This window comes from Sturnus vulgaris, chromosome 4 (assembly GCF_052056855.1).
Source record: "Sturnus vulgaris isolate bStuVul1 chromosome 4, bStuVul1.hap1, whole genome shotgun sequence".
NCBI classification, from domain to species: domain Eukaryota; kingdom Metazoa; phylum Chordata; class Aves; order Passeriformes; family Sturnidae; genus Sturnus; species Sturnus vulgaris.
In genome coordinates this window covers 32,446,486-32,461,447 of record NC_142246.1, presented here as the reverse complement: position 1 = coordinate 32,461,447, position 14,962 = coordinate 32,446,486, and the positions used below count along the sequence as shown (strand labels likewise).

The following is a 14,962-nucleotide window of genomic DNA, read 5'->3' as shown; positions in this document are numbered from 1 at the left end:
AAATTAACCACAATTGCTTGGACGTCTGCCTTAACCATAAAACCACCCTTCTTTCTTTGTCAGTTCAGAAATCAGAAGCGTCCATTTTAACTTAAGTGTCTAATCTCAAAAGGTGGACAAGAAAATTTATAAAAATCATAATTAAATGTAAAATAAGGAAGGGAAGTGGAGAGAAAGGGAAGGAAAATATTCAGAGAAGCAAAACAGGCAGAGACATGCAGACATAAGTGCAGGTGTATGTGGGAGACACTGCGAAAAAAAAGCCAGAGATAAAGAAAAATTTTAAATTAATTTATGTAAATGAGTTAATATTAGATGTTGGAAAATTTAAAGAAAAACTCCCGGAAAATAAGTAAAAAAATATTATGAAAATGGAGTTGAATGGAAGTACTTCACAGCTAAGTTTAACCTACTTCTAGAATCAGTATTGTAGCATAAATTTTTCAGATTATGTTTAAATAACTTTTGATGGCTCATTAAATAGGTAAAACAGCTATTCTGCATCTGCTAGACTTCGTGCTCTTTGCTTTGGAGATTTACATGAAAGTGTGATTTTTTTTTCCTAAACTGATAGTGCAGATTCTTCTCATGCCAATGAATTCATATTAACAAAGAGAAAAGTATTGTATATAAACAGAGAGAGAGACTTAGTAAAACAGAACATTTGGAGGAACTTTTTTCCTATTTGCCTATGACCTATCACCAGCACTTTAATACTTTTTAAACCAATAATAGAGGATATAATTTATATTGATTTTTTAGAAGCTTATCAGCCTCAGGGTATACGTATCAATATCCATGGCATATGGAGTTTTGAACATTCAGCCTGAAAAAATGCAGAAATCTTCCAGTCATTTCTTTAGTGTACCCCTATCTATTCTCTTGTTCTTTTCTGAATGTTATTTAGCTGTATTTGTTCACTCTTTGTAATACATGCATGAGGTACTTAAAAAGGAGTTTTTAAAAAATTGTTAATGCACATGGCTCTCTGTCCATTTCTACCCTATTTCCCACATGTTTGCAAAATACAGTGTTGAAAAAAATCTCAGTTACCAGTTTTTCACCTCGCCTGGAACAACTTTAAAAAGACACAGCAGATACAGAAATGGTTTGCAGATGAACAAAGAAATCCTCAAGGCCTGTTGGAGAACAGTAAAGCACAATTCAGTACTGAGGGGAATGGAGAAGTGCAAAGATACTAATATAGGAAAAGAAAACCAGACATTTTCCTTTTATAAATTAAAAAATGAGAGCTAATTCAGTGAAACTGAAAGTTGGCATATTTTGAAGACTAAAGGGAGGTGGGGGTGGATTTCAGTGTAAAAGTATTATGTAGAAATCACTATCCATCACTGTAGTTTACATATATCAATAACAGGGTTCCCAACATAAATGTATCTATGCTAAGGCTTTATTTTCAAATCAAAATACTTATAAACTTCAAAGCATTTTTAACTGTTTTTCAATGTTTCAGTAGTCAGTCTTCCAGTCATTTATGGCTTTAAGTGGTCAGTTAACTAGGAGAAGGATATAATCCTCTACTAAGGATTTCAGCCTTATAAATACATTGCAGCAGTGGATGGTATACTGAGTTAAATTTCCATTTGATCCAGAAGAGGAATGCCTATGTTCTAAAAACTGTTTAACCTTAATTTGAAGATCTAACACGCTTTTGAAGATCTTAATCTTGTATTTACTATTTTGAAAAAATACTTTCTGTGAAGGACTGGGATTCAGTTCTTAGTGTGATTGTTATGAATCGGAAAAGCAGTTGCTGGGAATATATTTTGACAATAATTTGCTAGATATACTTCAGACTGCCTGCAAAAGAAGTTGTTTGTTCATTGAAATGACCCCATTTATTACAGAAGTCTTCAGAAGTACACATCTTTCAGTACTTTCTTAACAGTTGACTTAGCATCAAGAAAGAACACACTGCAACAAATTCTGAGCCATCTCTTCATATAATCAGACCTTCTAAGGTAGATACTAATATAGTGCCTTACAATTATATCAATAAGTTGCTAAAATACTTTACACATAGAGCAAATCAATCACTGTAAATGGTATTTAAAGAATAGCTAGCTTTGTGGAAATAACAGGTGGCTGGGGTTTGAACAGCATGATTTATTGTGTCATTTTGTTTGCTTTAAAAAGGTTAATGGCAGAAACCTCCTTTCAGTTGACTTTGATCGAACCACAAAGACAGAAAAGATCTACGATGACCACCGTAAATTCCTGCTGAGGATTGCCTACGACACATCAGGGCACCCCACCCTGTGGCTCCCGAGCAGCAAGCTGATGGCTGTCAATGTTACCTATTCATCCACAGGTCAAATAGGCAGCATACAGCGAGGCACGACTAGTGAAAAAATAGAGTATGATGGACAGGGAAGGATAGTGTCTAGAGTGTTTGCTGATGGGAAAACCTGGAGTTACACATATTTGGAAAAGGTAAAGAACACTCAAGTTTTTTAAAATGCTTGGAATGTGCTGAAATTCTGCAGCACCTCACTGGTGCATACAAAGCAAAAAATAGGTAGTAGAAGCACATTGCAATTATTCTAAGTATCAACAAGTGATTCCAAGGGGAATGTTTCATTCCACAGATATGTAATCATGCTGTAGCTAATTGCTAGGAATTGATGTGGTTTTAAATTATTTAGGCCACTGACTAACAAGAAGCATCTGCATTTACCTTTTATCTTAACACTTAAAATAAGGTACAAGGACTATTCTGCAATTCAATTCAACTGAAAAAAATTTGTTTGCAAATGCTTCATTGTTGTGGGCTTTTTTCGCTACCAAGAAAAGCTCATTATTCTAAATAGTTACAGCTGTCAATTTGTACTTGCTATATGTTGTAGCATCAAAATAAGGGATAGGTAAAATATTAGGAATCAATAAATATGTAACAATTGCTAAATGATAGCTCTCCTTCCGGAAATATCTGTGAAAATAACCTTTGTGAGATTTCATGTCTGCTATGCAGAAAGAGAATCCATTTCTTTTAGGGGTTTAAATCTATTTCTGTTGAAGATGTTGCTCAGCAAATACTGTTTACTAGTTACCACAGACACAATTTAATCAAGACCTATGATACATAATAGCCATGCATTAGGAAAATGTCAGAATAATTCAAGTAGCTCCTTTTGATGTGAATAATCAAACAATTGTGTTGCCTATGTCTCAAAAGCTTACAGAACAAGAATACAGTATTCAGAGATCTCAGGCTATTCAAATTCTTAAAAATCATCTCTAATTGTAGGGAAGAAATTGTATTTCCCATATGTTGTTCTCCTCGTAAGTTAATGGCTCTAAGACAGTTTTACTTCTTCCCATATTAAACATGACTTATCTGAATCCATTGACAATCTGCTGTTTAGCTGTGAATGCTTGATAAAAGAGTGATACAGTCATAACAAGTAGCAAATTATGAATGTGGAACTACTAATTACAGAACCCCTTACAATTAAGCATACAAGTAAATTAGGCAGGGAGATGTTAACAACATGTAAGGTCAATGATAACTCAATTAAAGAGGAGATAATTTTCTCAAGTGGGAATGTCACGTTTTTGTGAATAAATAGTATCAGTATATGGCGGGAGGGGAGATACTGCACCATTTGTCACGTGATAAAAATCTGTTCTTAATTTTCAGTCAATGGTTCTTCTGCTCCATAGCCAACGGCAGTATATCTTTGAGTATGATTTGTTGGATCGGCTTTCTGCTGTCACCATGCCCAGTGTTGCTCGTCATACCATGCAGACTATCCGCTCCATCGGCTATTACCGGAATATATACAACCCCCCGGAAAGCAATGCTTCTGTTATCATGGACTACAATGAAGAAGGGCAGCTCCTTCAAACTGCTTTCCTGGGGACAAGCCGACGAGTATTATTCAAGTACAGACGGCAGACCAAGCTCTCAGAAATTTTATATGATAGTACAAGAGTAAGTTTTACTTATGATGAGACAGCAGGAGTCCTGAAAACAGTAAACCTCCAAAGCGACGGTTTTATCTGCACCATTAGATACAGACAAATTGGCCCATTGATTGACAGACAGATTTTCCGATTTAGTGAAGATGGAATGGTAAATGCCCGATTTGACTACAGCTATGACAATAGCTTCAGAGTGACTAGCATGCAAGGTGTCATCAATGAAACCCCATTGCCTATTGATCTCTACCAGTTTGATGATATCTCTGGCAAAGTTGAACAGTTTGGAAAATTTGGAGTTATATATTATGATATTAACCAGATCATTTCAACAGCTGTAATGACGTACACAAAACACTTCGATGCACATGGTCGCATCAAGGAAATTCAGTACGAAATATTTCGGTCATTAATGTATTGGATTACAATTCAGTATGATAACATGGGGCGAGTGACGAAAAGAGAAATTAAGATTGGGCCATTTGCCAACACCACAAAATACGCTTATGAATATGATGTGGATGGTCAGCTCCAGACAGTTTATCTGAATGAAAAAATAATGTGGCGATACAACTACGACCTGAATGGCAACCTGCACTTGCTCAACCCCAGCAGCAGCGCCCGTTTGACACCACTTCGGTATGACCTGAGAGACAGAATAACTCGACTAGGAGATGTACAGTACAGGTTAGATGAAGACGGATTCCTGCGTCAGAGGGGTACCGAAATCTTTGAATACAGTTCAAAGGGCCTTCTTACTCGAGTTTATAGCAAAGGCAGTGGGTGGACAGTGATTTACCGTTATGATGGACTTGGACGACGAGTTTCCAGTAAAACTAGCCTTGGGCAGCATCTCCAGTTCTTCTACGCAGACCTTACTTACCCAACCAGGATAACTCACGTATATAACCACTCAAGTTCTGAAATCACATCTCTATACTATGATCTGCAAGGACATCTTTTTGCCATGGAAATTAGCAGTGGAGATGAGTTTTACATTGCATCAGACAATACAGGGACACCACTGGCTGTTTTTAGTAGCAATGGTCTCATGCTTAAACAAATTCAATACACTGCCTATGGAGAGATCTATTTTGACTCTAACCTTGACTTCCAGCTGGTAATTGGATTCCACGGAGGCTTATACGACCCACTGACCAAACTCGTCCACTTTGGAGAAAGAGATTATGACATACTGGCAGGCCGGTGGACAACACCTGATATTGAAATCTGGAAGAGAATTGGGAAGGATCCAGCTCCTTTTAATTTGTACATGTTTAGAAATAACAATCCAGCCAGTAAAATACACGACGTGAAGGATTATATCACAGGTAAGAGAAGGTTACTTGATTGCAGCTTGGGGATGCTGAATCTACAGGCATCCAATTTAGAGGGAGTGAGGCTGTAGGTAGCAAGGGCAGAAAGAGTCCCTCTGTGATGAGTTTAACACACTAGCATCACAGAAAATGTTCACTGAAAGTTGGTTGATACTTTCCAGGATAGACTTTTACAAGGCTGCTAATGTCAATTGCTCAATAAGCTCCAAGGCTAGCACAAAGTAATGAGTACACAGCCAGGTGCAGGAAAGGAGTAGTAGGATAGTAAAGAAAAAGGACTGAATTTCTGTTTTGGCAAAAAAAAGGTGCTAATGTCCTAACTTTAATATCTCAGTTCTTAAATAACCTACATACTTTTTGTTGTTCTAGAGTTAGTGATATATAGTGTTTTCCATTATTCCACATACCAAAAATCTGACTGCATGACACCAGAGTTTTTGGAAAAATGTATGGCTCCGATACATTTGAATTTTGTATTTGAATTAGATGTAAATAGTCCAAAATATACAGACGTTGCCAGTCTACAGGAAGGGCTCAGCCCCACTGACTTAGGAGCTGTGAGACTACCATTTAGAAGAACATCCTGGGAATCAAGTGGGTTTGCATTCATTTAACAAACAGCAGCTATGAAGTGGGTTGTTAACAGGCTGCCTGGGAGTAAGAATACAAAACAGACCTCTGAATCTGTCCTCTTTTAGCAGCATGTGCTGTAGGGCATGCAGTTGGAATCAGATTCTTTGTGGCATTGAAAATAATGCACTTAGTTCAGAAATTGCCCTCAAAATACAGTTTTAGTTCTTCTCTTAACGTCTTTGATGTCTGAAATGCACAGGCACACACTGCTTTTATAAGTGTAGTATTACAATTGGTAATTTGGCTGACTGGCAGTTTTAGATGCAACGCCTCATGAGGCGTATCATTTATTTGAAAATGTTAGAAATTATTTTAAGATAAATATTTTTTATTCTTTTAATTTTTCGAAAAATCTGCTTCTTTATTCCACATATTGTGAGCTTTCTTAAATAAAAATTATTAGACTTGGTAAGGAGCATTCTGCCAACCTCTAAGTCTAGTATTTGTGAAAGATAGTGTAAAAAAACAGAAACAAGGCAGAGCACTCATTCTTGCCAAATAATTGTTAACTGATTGTTGGCACCTTTAATTTATTTTTAACAGAACATAAAATGTATCATAAATAATGTTATCTAATAATAATTTGGTATCGTGCCTGCTTACTGATGGATTTCATTAGCTTTTCTTTTCAACAATCCTACATCATCTTGAAGAGGAGCAGATTTCTCTTGAATCAACAAAAAATATCTGCCAGTCATTTAAAAGGTATTTCACCATATAGGTGCTATTTCAGGAGTAGTTTGAAGTCATTACAATAACACACCAAAAGGACAGGATGTGCTCTGCCGTACTGGTTTTTTTGCTTTGTTTTAAAGTATTGATGATAAAGGCGTGACATAAAGCATGTTTAACCTGACCATGAAATTCCAGTTAGTTTAGGCTGTATGACAAGGAAATCTCCCCTTAATTGCGCTGCCATAATTGTTCTGGAAGTCACCGAGGCCATCAGTGTTGCTGAACCCTGCAATACCTTTCAACTGAGCCTAGTGCAACTCATATATAGAACATGCATTTTCTTTTACGTTTATAAGTTTCCTGTACAGGTTTCCTTTGTTGCCGAAAAGAAATCAACTATGGCAAAAGCAATTATATGCAAAATATAGAACAATTCTAATATTTCTCTCTCTTTCTTTCTGTTAATTATTTCCTTTCAGATGTTAACAGCTGGCTGGTGACGTTCGGCTTCCATCTGCACAATGCCATCCCTGGCTTCCCTGTTCCAAAATTTGATTTAACAGAACCTTCTTATGAACTGGTGAAGAGCCAGCAATGGGAAGACATACCAGTAAGAAACAAAACTAAACATATAAATTGAACAAGCTAGAATGTTCCCTTCTATTCAGATCTTATTTGGCATGGATAATTCTGACAGCCATGTTTATTTGCTAAATTCAATCCAAATTTACCTAGTTTCAAAAGAATTTAAGAAATTACAGGTGGAAAGTTTTTTTACAGATTTGCTAAGTTAGGTACTATTTTATATAAGCTTTTGTTTGCTTTTAGCAATAATAAAAAATTTTAAATACTATTGTCTTTTAAAATCAATGAAGAGAAGTTTAAGATGCTTTAAAGATGTGTAACTTTCACAGCAGAAACTACAGAGATTATATTAGTACTAACATTGCCTGGAGACAGTAACTGAACACTATAGTAAAAAAGAGACTGTGAAATAAACAAAATAAGAGATTATATAAAATAAACATAGCAAGCACCACTATAATTATACTTCTTTTTAATATTAACCATGTGTTATGGACACCATGTGTTATATGTAAAGATAAAATATTGAAACGGAAATTACCTGAGGTAAAACCTATTCTATTACATAAAACACAGGTGCTTATGAACTTCTTTGAAAGCAAAAAACCGAACTTTTATCCTGAAAACCTGCTATGGTTTTACATAATGGAAGAAATGCATGTGGAAGTAAAATCTAAGTCTGCTATTTAAGAAAATTGTATTTACGAATTAGGCTTACTCAAAGATTAAAGACCTATGCCTCCAAAAATCCTATGGTTTTCAGTTTAGAAGGAAGAGTTAAGAGAATTACGAGAATTAAAGATGATACAAACTTTAAAAATCCTACAACCTAATGTAGACTGAAAGTCCTTAGAACAGTGACCCATCAGAAGGGAACATATGGAAGCTAACTTTGCATTCAGGAAGTTAGTTAGTAGTTAGATAGTTAGTTAGTCTATTTGTTTGTTAACAGCAAGTAATTGAGTAATAGGGAAAGACTTTAGAGCACAGCATGAGATTAGTGTTTCCCACGAGCAACAAAAGCAGCGAAGAAGGAGCATGGCAGCCACACCGGGTATATTGGGAGATAAGAGACCTGTCATCAGGCATGGCTGTGAAGAACTATCAGAGGTTGTTTAGTTAGATCTCAAAGGCTAAAGATTAAATCATCCACTAGCATCAGCAAAGGGACACCAGGAACAGAACCAGTCTAGTCAAAGAGATGAGAGCAGACAGCTAGTTGTCAAAAATCTTGGGGAGAGAGCTCAATAACATGAAGAATTCCAGGAGCATGTGACATGACAGAGCAAGAAGCGTGATAGGAAAACAAAGATTCAAAATTCTCAGGTAGGAAGAAGCTGCAAGTCTCATATTCACTGGTGAACAAACAAATGCAACTAGGAGGCAGAAGTAAACACACAAACCACGTGGTATTTTGAAACATTCTGGAGTGAGTGAGCTCTACTGAGCTCTGAGGATACATGTTAAAAATAAACAAAATTTGTCATTATGAAGTTGCTGTAGCATCTTGCTGCTCTCATTGATGATTGCTGTCTACAATATATTGTGTGCTCAATAGCTTTCAATGTAGGATTTACAACAGCTGAAATCCATACTTGTTAGCAAATGCAGATCAAGATCTGCCACATTCAAGAAGAATGGAGAGTCCAAGTTAATTCATAATTCCCTCAGGAGCTATCCCATTCAGAAAGCTACCTTTGTGGCAAAACAGAGAAGCCTTTGCAAACTTTTTGCCAGGCTTTGATCAGCAGCAAGGCTGAATTAAGGTTGTATGAATCTTAATGACTCCTGCTTGGTCTCCCATCCAGAAATTTAGGAAAACAAAACAAGCTTTTGACTCATTTGTCAGCAGTGAATCAAATAGTTTAAGCAGTATTTCGCTAAAAGGAGAAGGGGTCAATTGGAAGATAAACTGGATCATCATCAAAAACTAAGTACTCATTTTTAAAAGTGCAGCCAAAGCTACTTAAATCTTTGTTTCCTGCTGAGGCAGCTGCCAGGGCAGCTGTCTGCTCCCCACCTCTGTCAGTACAGCTCGTTCACAGCTTGTTGCTGTTAAAACCCGGCTTAGACCAATAAGATGTGTCTATTCTGCACAGTTGTGAGGTCTTATCCCAACCACAGCTGACCCTGTAATTTGAGCTGTCCTGCTGTCTAGGTGCACTAGCTAACCATTCCTGCTAGCTGCTCCTGCTCTGTCCAGGCTAACCATTGCAGTTATGCTGACAGGTCCCATTCCCCAGCCGTCCTCTCTTTACCAAGAGTGCATCTGACATAGTCGGCTACACACTGCTCTTCCATGACGTTCTGCTATCCTAGCTTTTCCATTAGACTGGCTTGTTGGTTCTTTTCATTCATTGGCCCTTGTCTTTGCTAGCTATGAACAAGACATTGCTGTATTCAGGGTTGTACCCATCTAAAGTTCTTGGGGAAAAGCCCTTTTAAGCAGGAGGCTGATACTTGAAGTGAAATGGAAAGTCACACAGCTGAATTGTCCAGTCTTTTCACATAACCCCTTTTATCAGTTTCTGCAAGTATTTGCAAGAAAGGGTATCAGTAGCCAGTATTCCCCCTCACTGGTCCATACCATTAGCTTCCTTCTCTTTTACTGTAAAGACTGTCGTTACAGTTTGATTTCCCTCATTTCTTTAGCAGCTTGAGGGATTATGAGAGCCTCCCTGCAGTTTGGTCTCAGGCTGCGGCTACTTGAGAGACTCTTATCTCCTGACTCAGTGTAAAGAAAGACTTGTTCCAGTTCTAAAGCACAGCTTCATGACCTGTAAAAATCTCCTCAGTTTGACTGGACTCATGGTAGACAGGAATCATAATTGAAAAATCTCAGAGGGAGAGATGACACCATAGTAAGATGACACTGTAGTACGACAGCTGTTACCTGTATTAACATGACATGGCCTGGCAATGTGCACTGGCAGCCCAGAAAGTCAATTGTATCCTGGGCTGCATCAGAATCAGTGAGGCCAGCAAGGTAAGGGAGGGGATTTTGCCTCTCTACTCTGCTTTTGTGAGATCTCACCTGGAACACAGCATCCGGCCCTGGGGTCCCCAACACAGGAAGGACACAAACCTGTTCAAGCAAGTCCAGAGGAGGGCCACCCAGTTGATCAGAGGGATGGAGCACCTCTCCTATGAGGAAAGGAATTGATATTATTTGGCTGAAAAAGCGAAGGCTTTCAGATGACTTAATTGCAGCCTTCCAATACCTGAAGGAACTTACAGGAAAGATGGGACAAGACTACAAGAGCAGGTGGTGACAGGACTAAGGGGAAGAGGTTCAAATTGAAAGAGAGTAGGTTTAGATTGCATATTAGGACAAAATTATTTACTGTGAGAGTGGTGAGGCCCTGAAACAAGCTGCCCAGAGAAGTTGTGGATGTCCCATCACTGAAGGTGTTCAAGGCCAAGTTGGATGAGGCTTTGAACAACCTGGTCTAGTTGAAGGTGTCCCACAGCAGAGGGTTGGAACTAGGTGATTTTCAAAGTCTCCTTCCAACCCAAACCATTCTGTGATTCTTGTGATTATGTATTGGCATTGCAGGTCTGTCCTGTGCAGCCCAGTAAGTAGCTTCTGAAGTTAAAGCTGATTTGTGTACAGGTTCTCAGGGAGACAAAGAGTAAAAGCACTGAACATTATTAGCAAAATAGTGTTGTAACTCAGCAGAACAAGCAGTATGCAGATCTAATTAACTCCTTGGCACTGTCAGTTGTGGCATATCCTGTTGTTGTCCACGGGCAGCACACCAAGAAATCCTGGCTGTTTGGCATTTAGGGGGCTACAGATGGCTGGTAAAACTTCTGTCTGTTCTTGTTTACAGCCAATTTCTGGAGTGCAACAACAAGTGGCGAGACAAGCAAAGGCTTTCCTTTCCCTGGGAAAGATGGCAGAAGTGCAGGTCAGCAGACGGAAATCCAGTGGAGAGAAGTCGTGGCTGTGGTTTGCCACGGTGAAGTCTCTGATTGGCAAAGGGGTGATGCTCGCTGTCAATCAAGGCAAAGTGCAAACAAACGTGCTCAACATTGCGAATGAGGACTGCATAAAAGTGGCAGCTGTTTTGAACAACGCTTACTACCTAGAAAACTTGCATTTCACTGTGGAGGGAAAGGACACGCACTATTTTATCAAGACCACCTCCCCTGAGAGTGACCTTGGGACACTGAGGCTGACAAGTGGGCGTAAGGCCCTGGAGAATGGCATCAATGTCACCGTTTCCCAGTCCACCACGGTGGTGAATGGCAGGACTCGTAGGTTTGCTGATGTTGAAATGCAATACGGTGCCCTAGCGCTTCACGTCCGCTATGGCATGACACTTGACGAGGAAAAGGCCCGGATACTGGAGCAAGCCAGACAAAGAGCTCTTTCCAGTGCCTGGGCCAGAGAACAACAGAGAGTAAGAGATGGAGAGGAAGGCGCCAGGTTGTGGACAGAAGGAGAAAAGAGGCAGTTGCTAAGTGCTGGAAAGGTACAAGGATACGATGGGTACTATGTACTCTCTGTGGAGCAATATCCAGAATTAGCAGACAGTGCTAACAATATACAATTCCTCAGACAAAGTGAGATAGGAAAGAGGTAACACACTGGCTTAGCTCAGGCTGCCAAAGAGACTGTACCAGTGTACCAGTGTCTTCTAAAAAGGAGACCAAACTGTTTTGCTGCATTACTACTTGAGCCTAAGCTTACATCTTTGCTCAGATTTTTTCTGTAGCACAATCCAGACTCTGTATCAAAAAGAGCGCCTTCCGGAAGAATGATACTGCTAATGACAAAACTTTTTTTTCTCAATGACCTTAAAGGTGATCTGCTTTAAAGAATATGTTTACATATGCATATCGCTGCACTCAAGTTGGACTGAAAAGTATTAAAAAAAAAGAAGAAGAAGAAAGAAATAAAAAGGCCTACAGATTTTGCAACAGGCTGTTTCTTTGAGGCACTGTATTTAATTAAGATACAGACCCATACAGTGTTTCCAAATAGTACTGAATTGTTGACCTTTGCTTATGAGAAGTAGTCTCTCTCTTTCTCTCTCTCTTTTTCTCTCTCTTTCTCACTGCATAGGATGTGGTATATATCTGTTAATTTTAAAACATGGGGCAAAATTTACTGTTTATAGACAACTCAACTGCATTAAACTGTGCTGCTTTATAAAAGGACATTGGCACAAGTGACTTATGCTACCATGGGAATTTAATAATGGATTTTACAATGCTAACATGGTTTGCCTTGGGGGGGAAATGGCAAGTAGAATCCTTGTTGCATATAAGCAAAGGAAACCCTGATTTTTTTGTAAATTATGTGAGACAAGTTGTTTATGGATTTTTATATGAATTACAATTTACTGTACATCAAATATTAGTCTCAGAGGAGTTAATTTATGTAAAGTGTTTAAAAAAGTTTATACTTAAAAATAAAATGATAAAAACATGTGCTGTGTGTGATTTTTTTTAAAGAAAAGGGAATTGCACCTTTTATGTTATAGCTGTACAGTATAAAGGATTATATTGTAGAGATATAACAGTGAATACTAATGTCCAAAAGTGTTAATATTTTTGTATTAGGTTTAAAGCTGTGCATCTATCACTCTGCTGATAGGATGGGACACTCCACAAAGTGGCTTGCTGAAACAGACCACAGCTCCCTCCCCTCCCTCTCCTGTCACCCAGGCCAGTGCCACTTCATCAGTCATTGTTAGAAGGCACAGTAACCAAATAAGTCTCATTTAGTATGATGGAAGACTTTAATAGGTTGGGGTTTCCTTGTCTTTTTCCAGCCCTAATGTAATAAATGGACATTTATTCATACCAGGTGGGGTTTCTGTTGGTTTTTTAGAAGCTTTGTTTCACAATGGAGGAATAGTGTCTCAGGTGCTTGGCAGATTGTATGTAGAAGAAGAAGAAGAAATGATGTAGTTTCATCCAGTTATGTCAACTTTGTCTTCTGTATAATACAGCTCTTTTAGGTGTTAATAACTGCAGATAGAAGAAGCGTACCTCTGACTTGATGCTACAGAATTGCTCTTTAGGCAGGCAGGCTGTTCAGTAGGTTCATCTCCCGGCCTTCAGCTGGCAGATCAAATCTCATTACTGTGAACACAGCCTGGGGATGGAGAGGAAGGTCCAGTTCTAGTGCCTAGTCTGCATCTCCACACCACTGCATAGATTTGGCATGCTCTGCTCCAAGGCCCAGTATATTTGCTGCAGGAAGAACTGAAGTGTGCAGCTGGTTCCTTATAGGAAGCCTGTGGTGGCATCTATGGCATCTGTTCTACATCTTGGCTGAAACCATTCTTAGAGCTTCAGTCTCATGAGCACTAAATTCAGCCACAAAAATAAATATTTTTAAGATGAGACAAAATTGGGGGTTTTGATGTTCATTGAAATATACACAGTATTTCTATCCATGTATTATAATGACAGAACATAGTAAGTGAACGTGTCTTAACTATGAATGGTTCAAGTGGATGTAATAAAAATAGTTTTCTAACTGCTTTGTATTCTGAGAGTCTATGGTATTACATACTCTTAAATTGCACATTAGGATTGTTTGATAAACAGATTTTAATTTCTCCCAGCCAAGTCGCTACCGAATCTACAGGATCAGTGCTATTACTGTATGTGTGTATTTGGTAGAGCATACAGAACTAATTACACATATAATGAATGCTAATCATCTATTAGAATTAAAGCACAGATTAGTTGTTAGTACTTTTACCCTTGAAGCTTGAGGGCCCTAAATTTAGAGAGGATGGTATGTCAGACCCCAGAGGCGTGTCATTGATCTACGTATTCTTTTTAAAAGATGTAAAATGCTAGGTGTTTGCAGTTCTGTTGGGTGGCTCTTCCACAGCACTGTATTTAGCATGCTGTAAGTGCTCTCTGTTGAAATAGGCTCATATTCTAAATTATGTCCAATGTTTCTGTTCTGTTTGAATATGAAAAGCTTGTATAACATGTCAACATTGAAATATATCTTCTACTTGGCGCATACCAGTCCCTTCTCCTTTGTTCTGGCACCAATAAAAAACAAATTATAGTATCTGTTGGTGATCATTTTAGATACAGTCAAATCAAGCCAATTAGTGGCCTTGTTAGTAGGTATAATGAGCCTATTTCTTGCTAAAAAAGACTTGTGATCTGGACATGCTCCTGCAGGAAATAGTGACCTTGGGGAATATAGAAACAAAAGATCTTTTTAAAGAAAAAGTATGCATAATTAAAGAAGCATATTACAAAAAATAAGAAAAAAAGAAAGGAGATTCTAAGTATTTTAGACAATGCCAGTCTAAATGCTATCCTGATATTTTGAGATGTATATTTCGTCTGATTTGTATTGTTCTTTTAATTTGCCTTCTTAACTTTATATGTGTCCTGAATTTTCCACAAATTGATAACTATAGATTGCATCTAGGCTTTCCAATAAAAGCCAACCCAACGTGTGTGTGTGTGTGTGTGTGTTTATATTTGGGGTTTTTTTTTATTCTGTATGTCAAATATTGCATCTGTGCTGCCGCTTTTCTCGTGTCGAAGAATCAAAGTGATCCCCTTGCACTGGTATTGATTCATTTGCTTCACAGTTGGCCGTATCTTTTTTTGACTCCATCCAATGGCTTCATCTGCTAACTCAGCAAAGTGAATTACTCCATGGGATCTCTCAGGAGGCCTACTTTAGAGGAAACATTAAATATACCTCACAAAGCTAAATTTTTCATAGATAAGGAAAGCCAAAGAATAAAAAAGTGACTTAGAACTGTTTTCTCTCATATCCTCCTGAGTAAAAA

At 38.2% G+C, this 14,962-nt stretch overlaps 1 protein-coding gene across 26 annotated transcripts in view; it reads left to right on the top strand.

The window, feature by feature from the left end:
* The window catches only part of TENM3 (teneurin transmembrane protein 3), a 1,293,899-nt gene extending 1,279,279 nt beyond the window's left edge, over positions 1-14,620 (top strand). For all 26 annotated transcript variants that reach the window (XM_088163549.1, XM_088163548.1, XM_088163550.1 and 23 more), the window contains 4 exons: positions 2,158-2,454; positions 3,662-5,273; positions 7,067-7,197; positions 11,006-14,620. In XM_088163549.1, the coding sequence (XP_088019675.1) occupies positions 2,158-2,454; positions 3,662-5,273; positions 7,067-7,197; positions 11,006-11,761 (2,796 nt within the window). In that variant the 3' untranslated portion in view covers positions 11,762-14,620. The remainder of the gene's footprint in view (positions 1-2,157; positions 2,455-3,661; positions 5,274-7,066; positions 7,198-11,005) is intronic.
* The last annotated feature ends 342 nt before the right edge of the window (positions 14,621-14,962 follow it).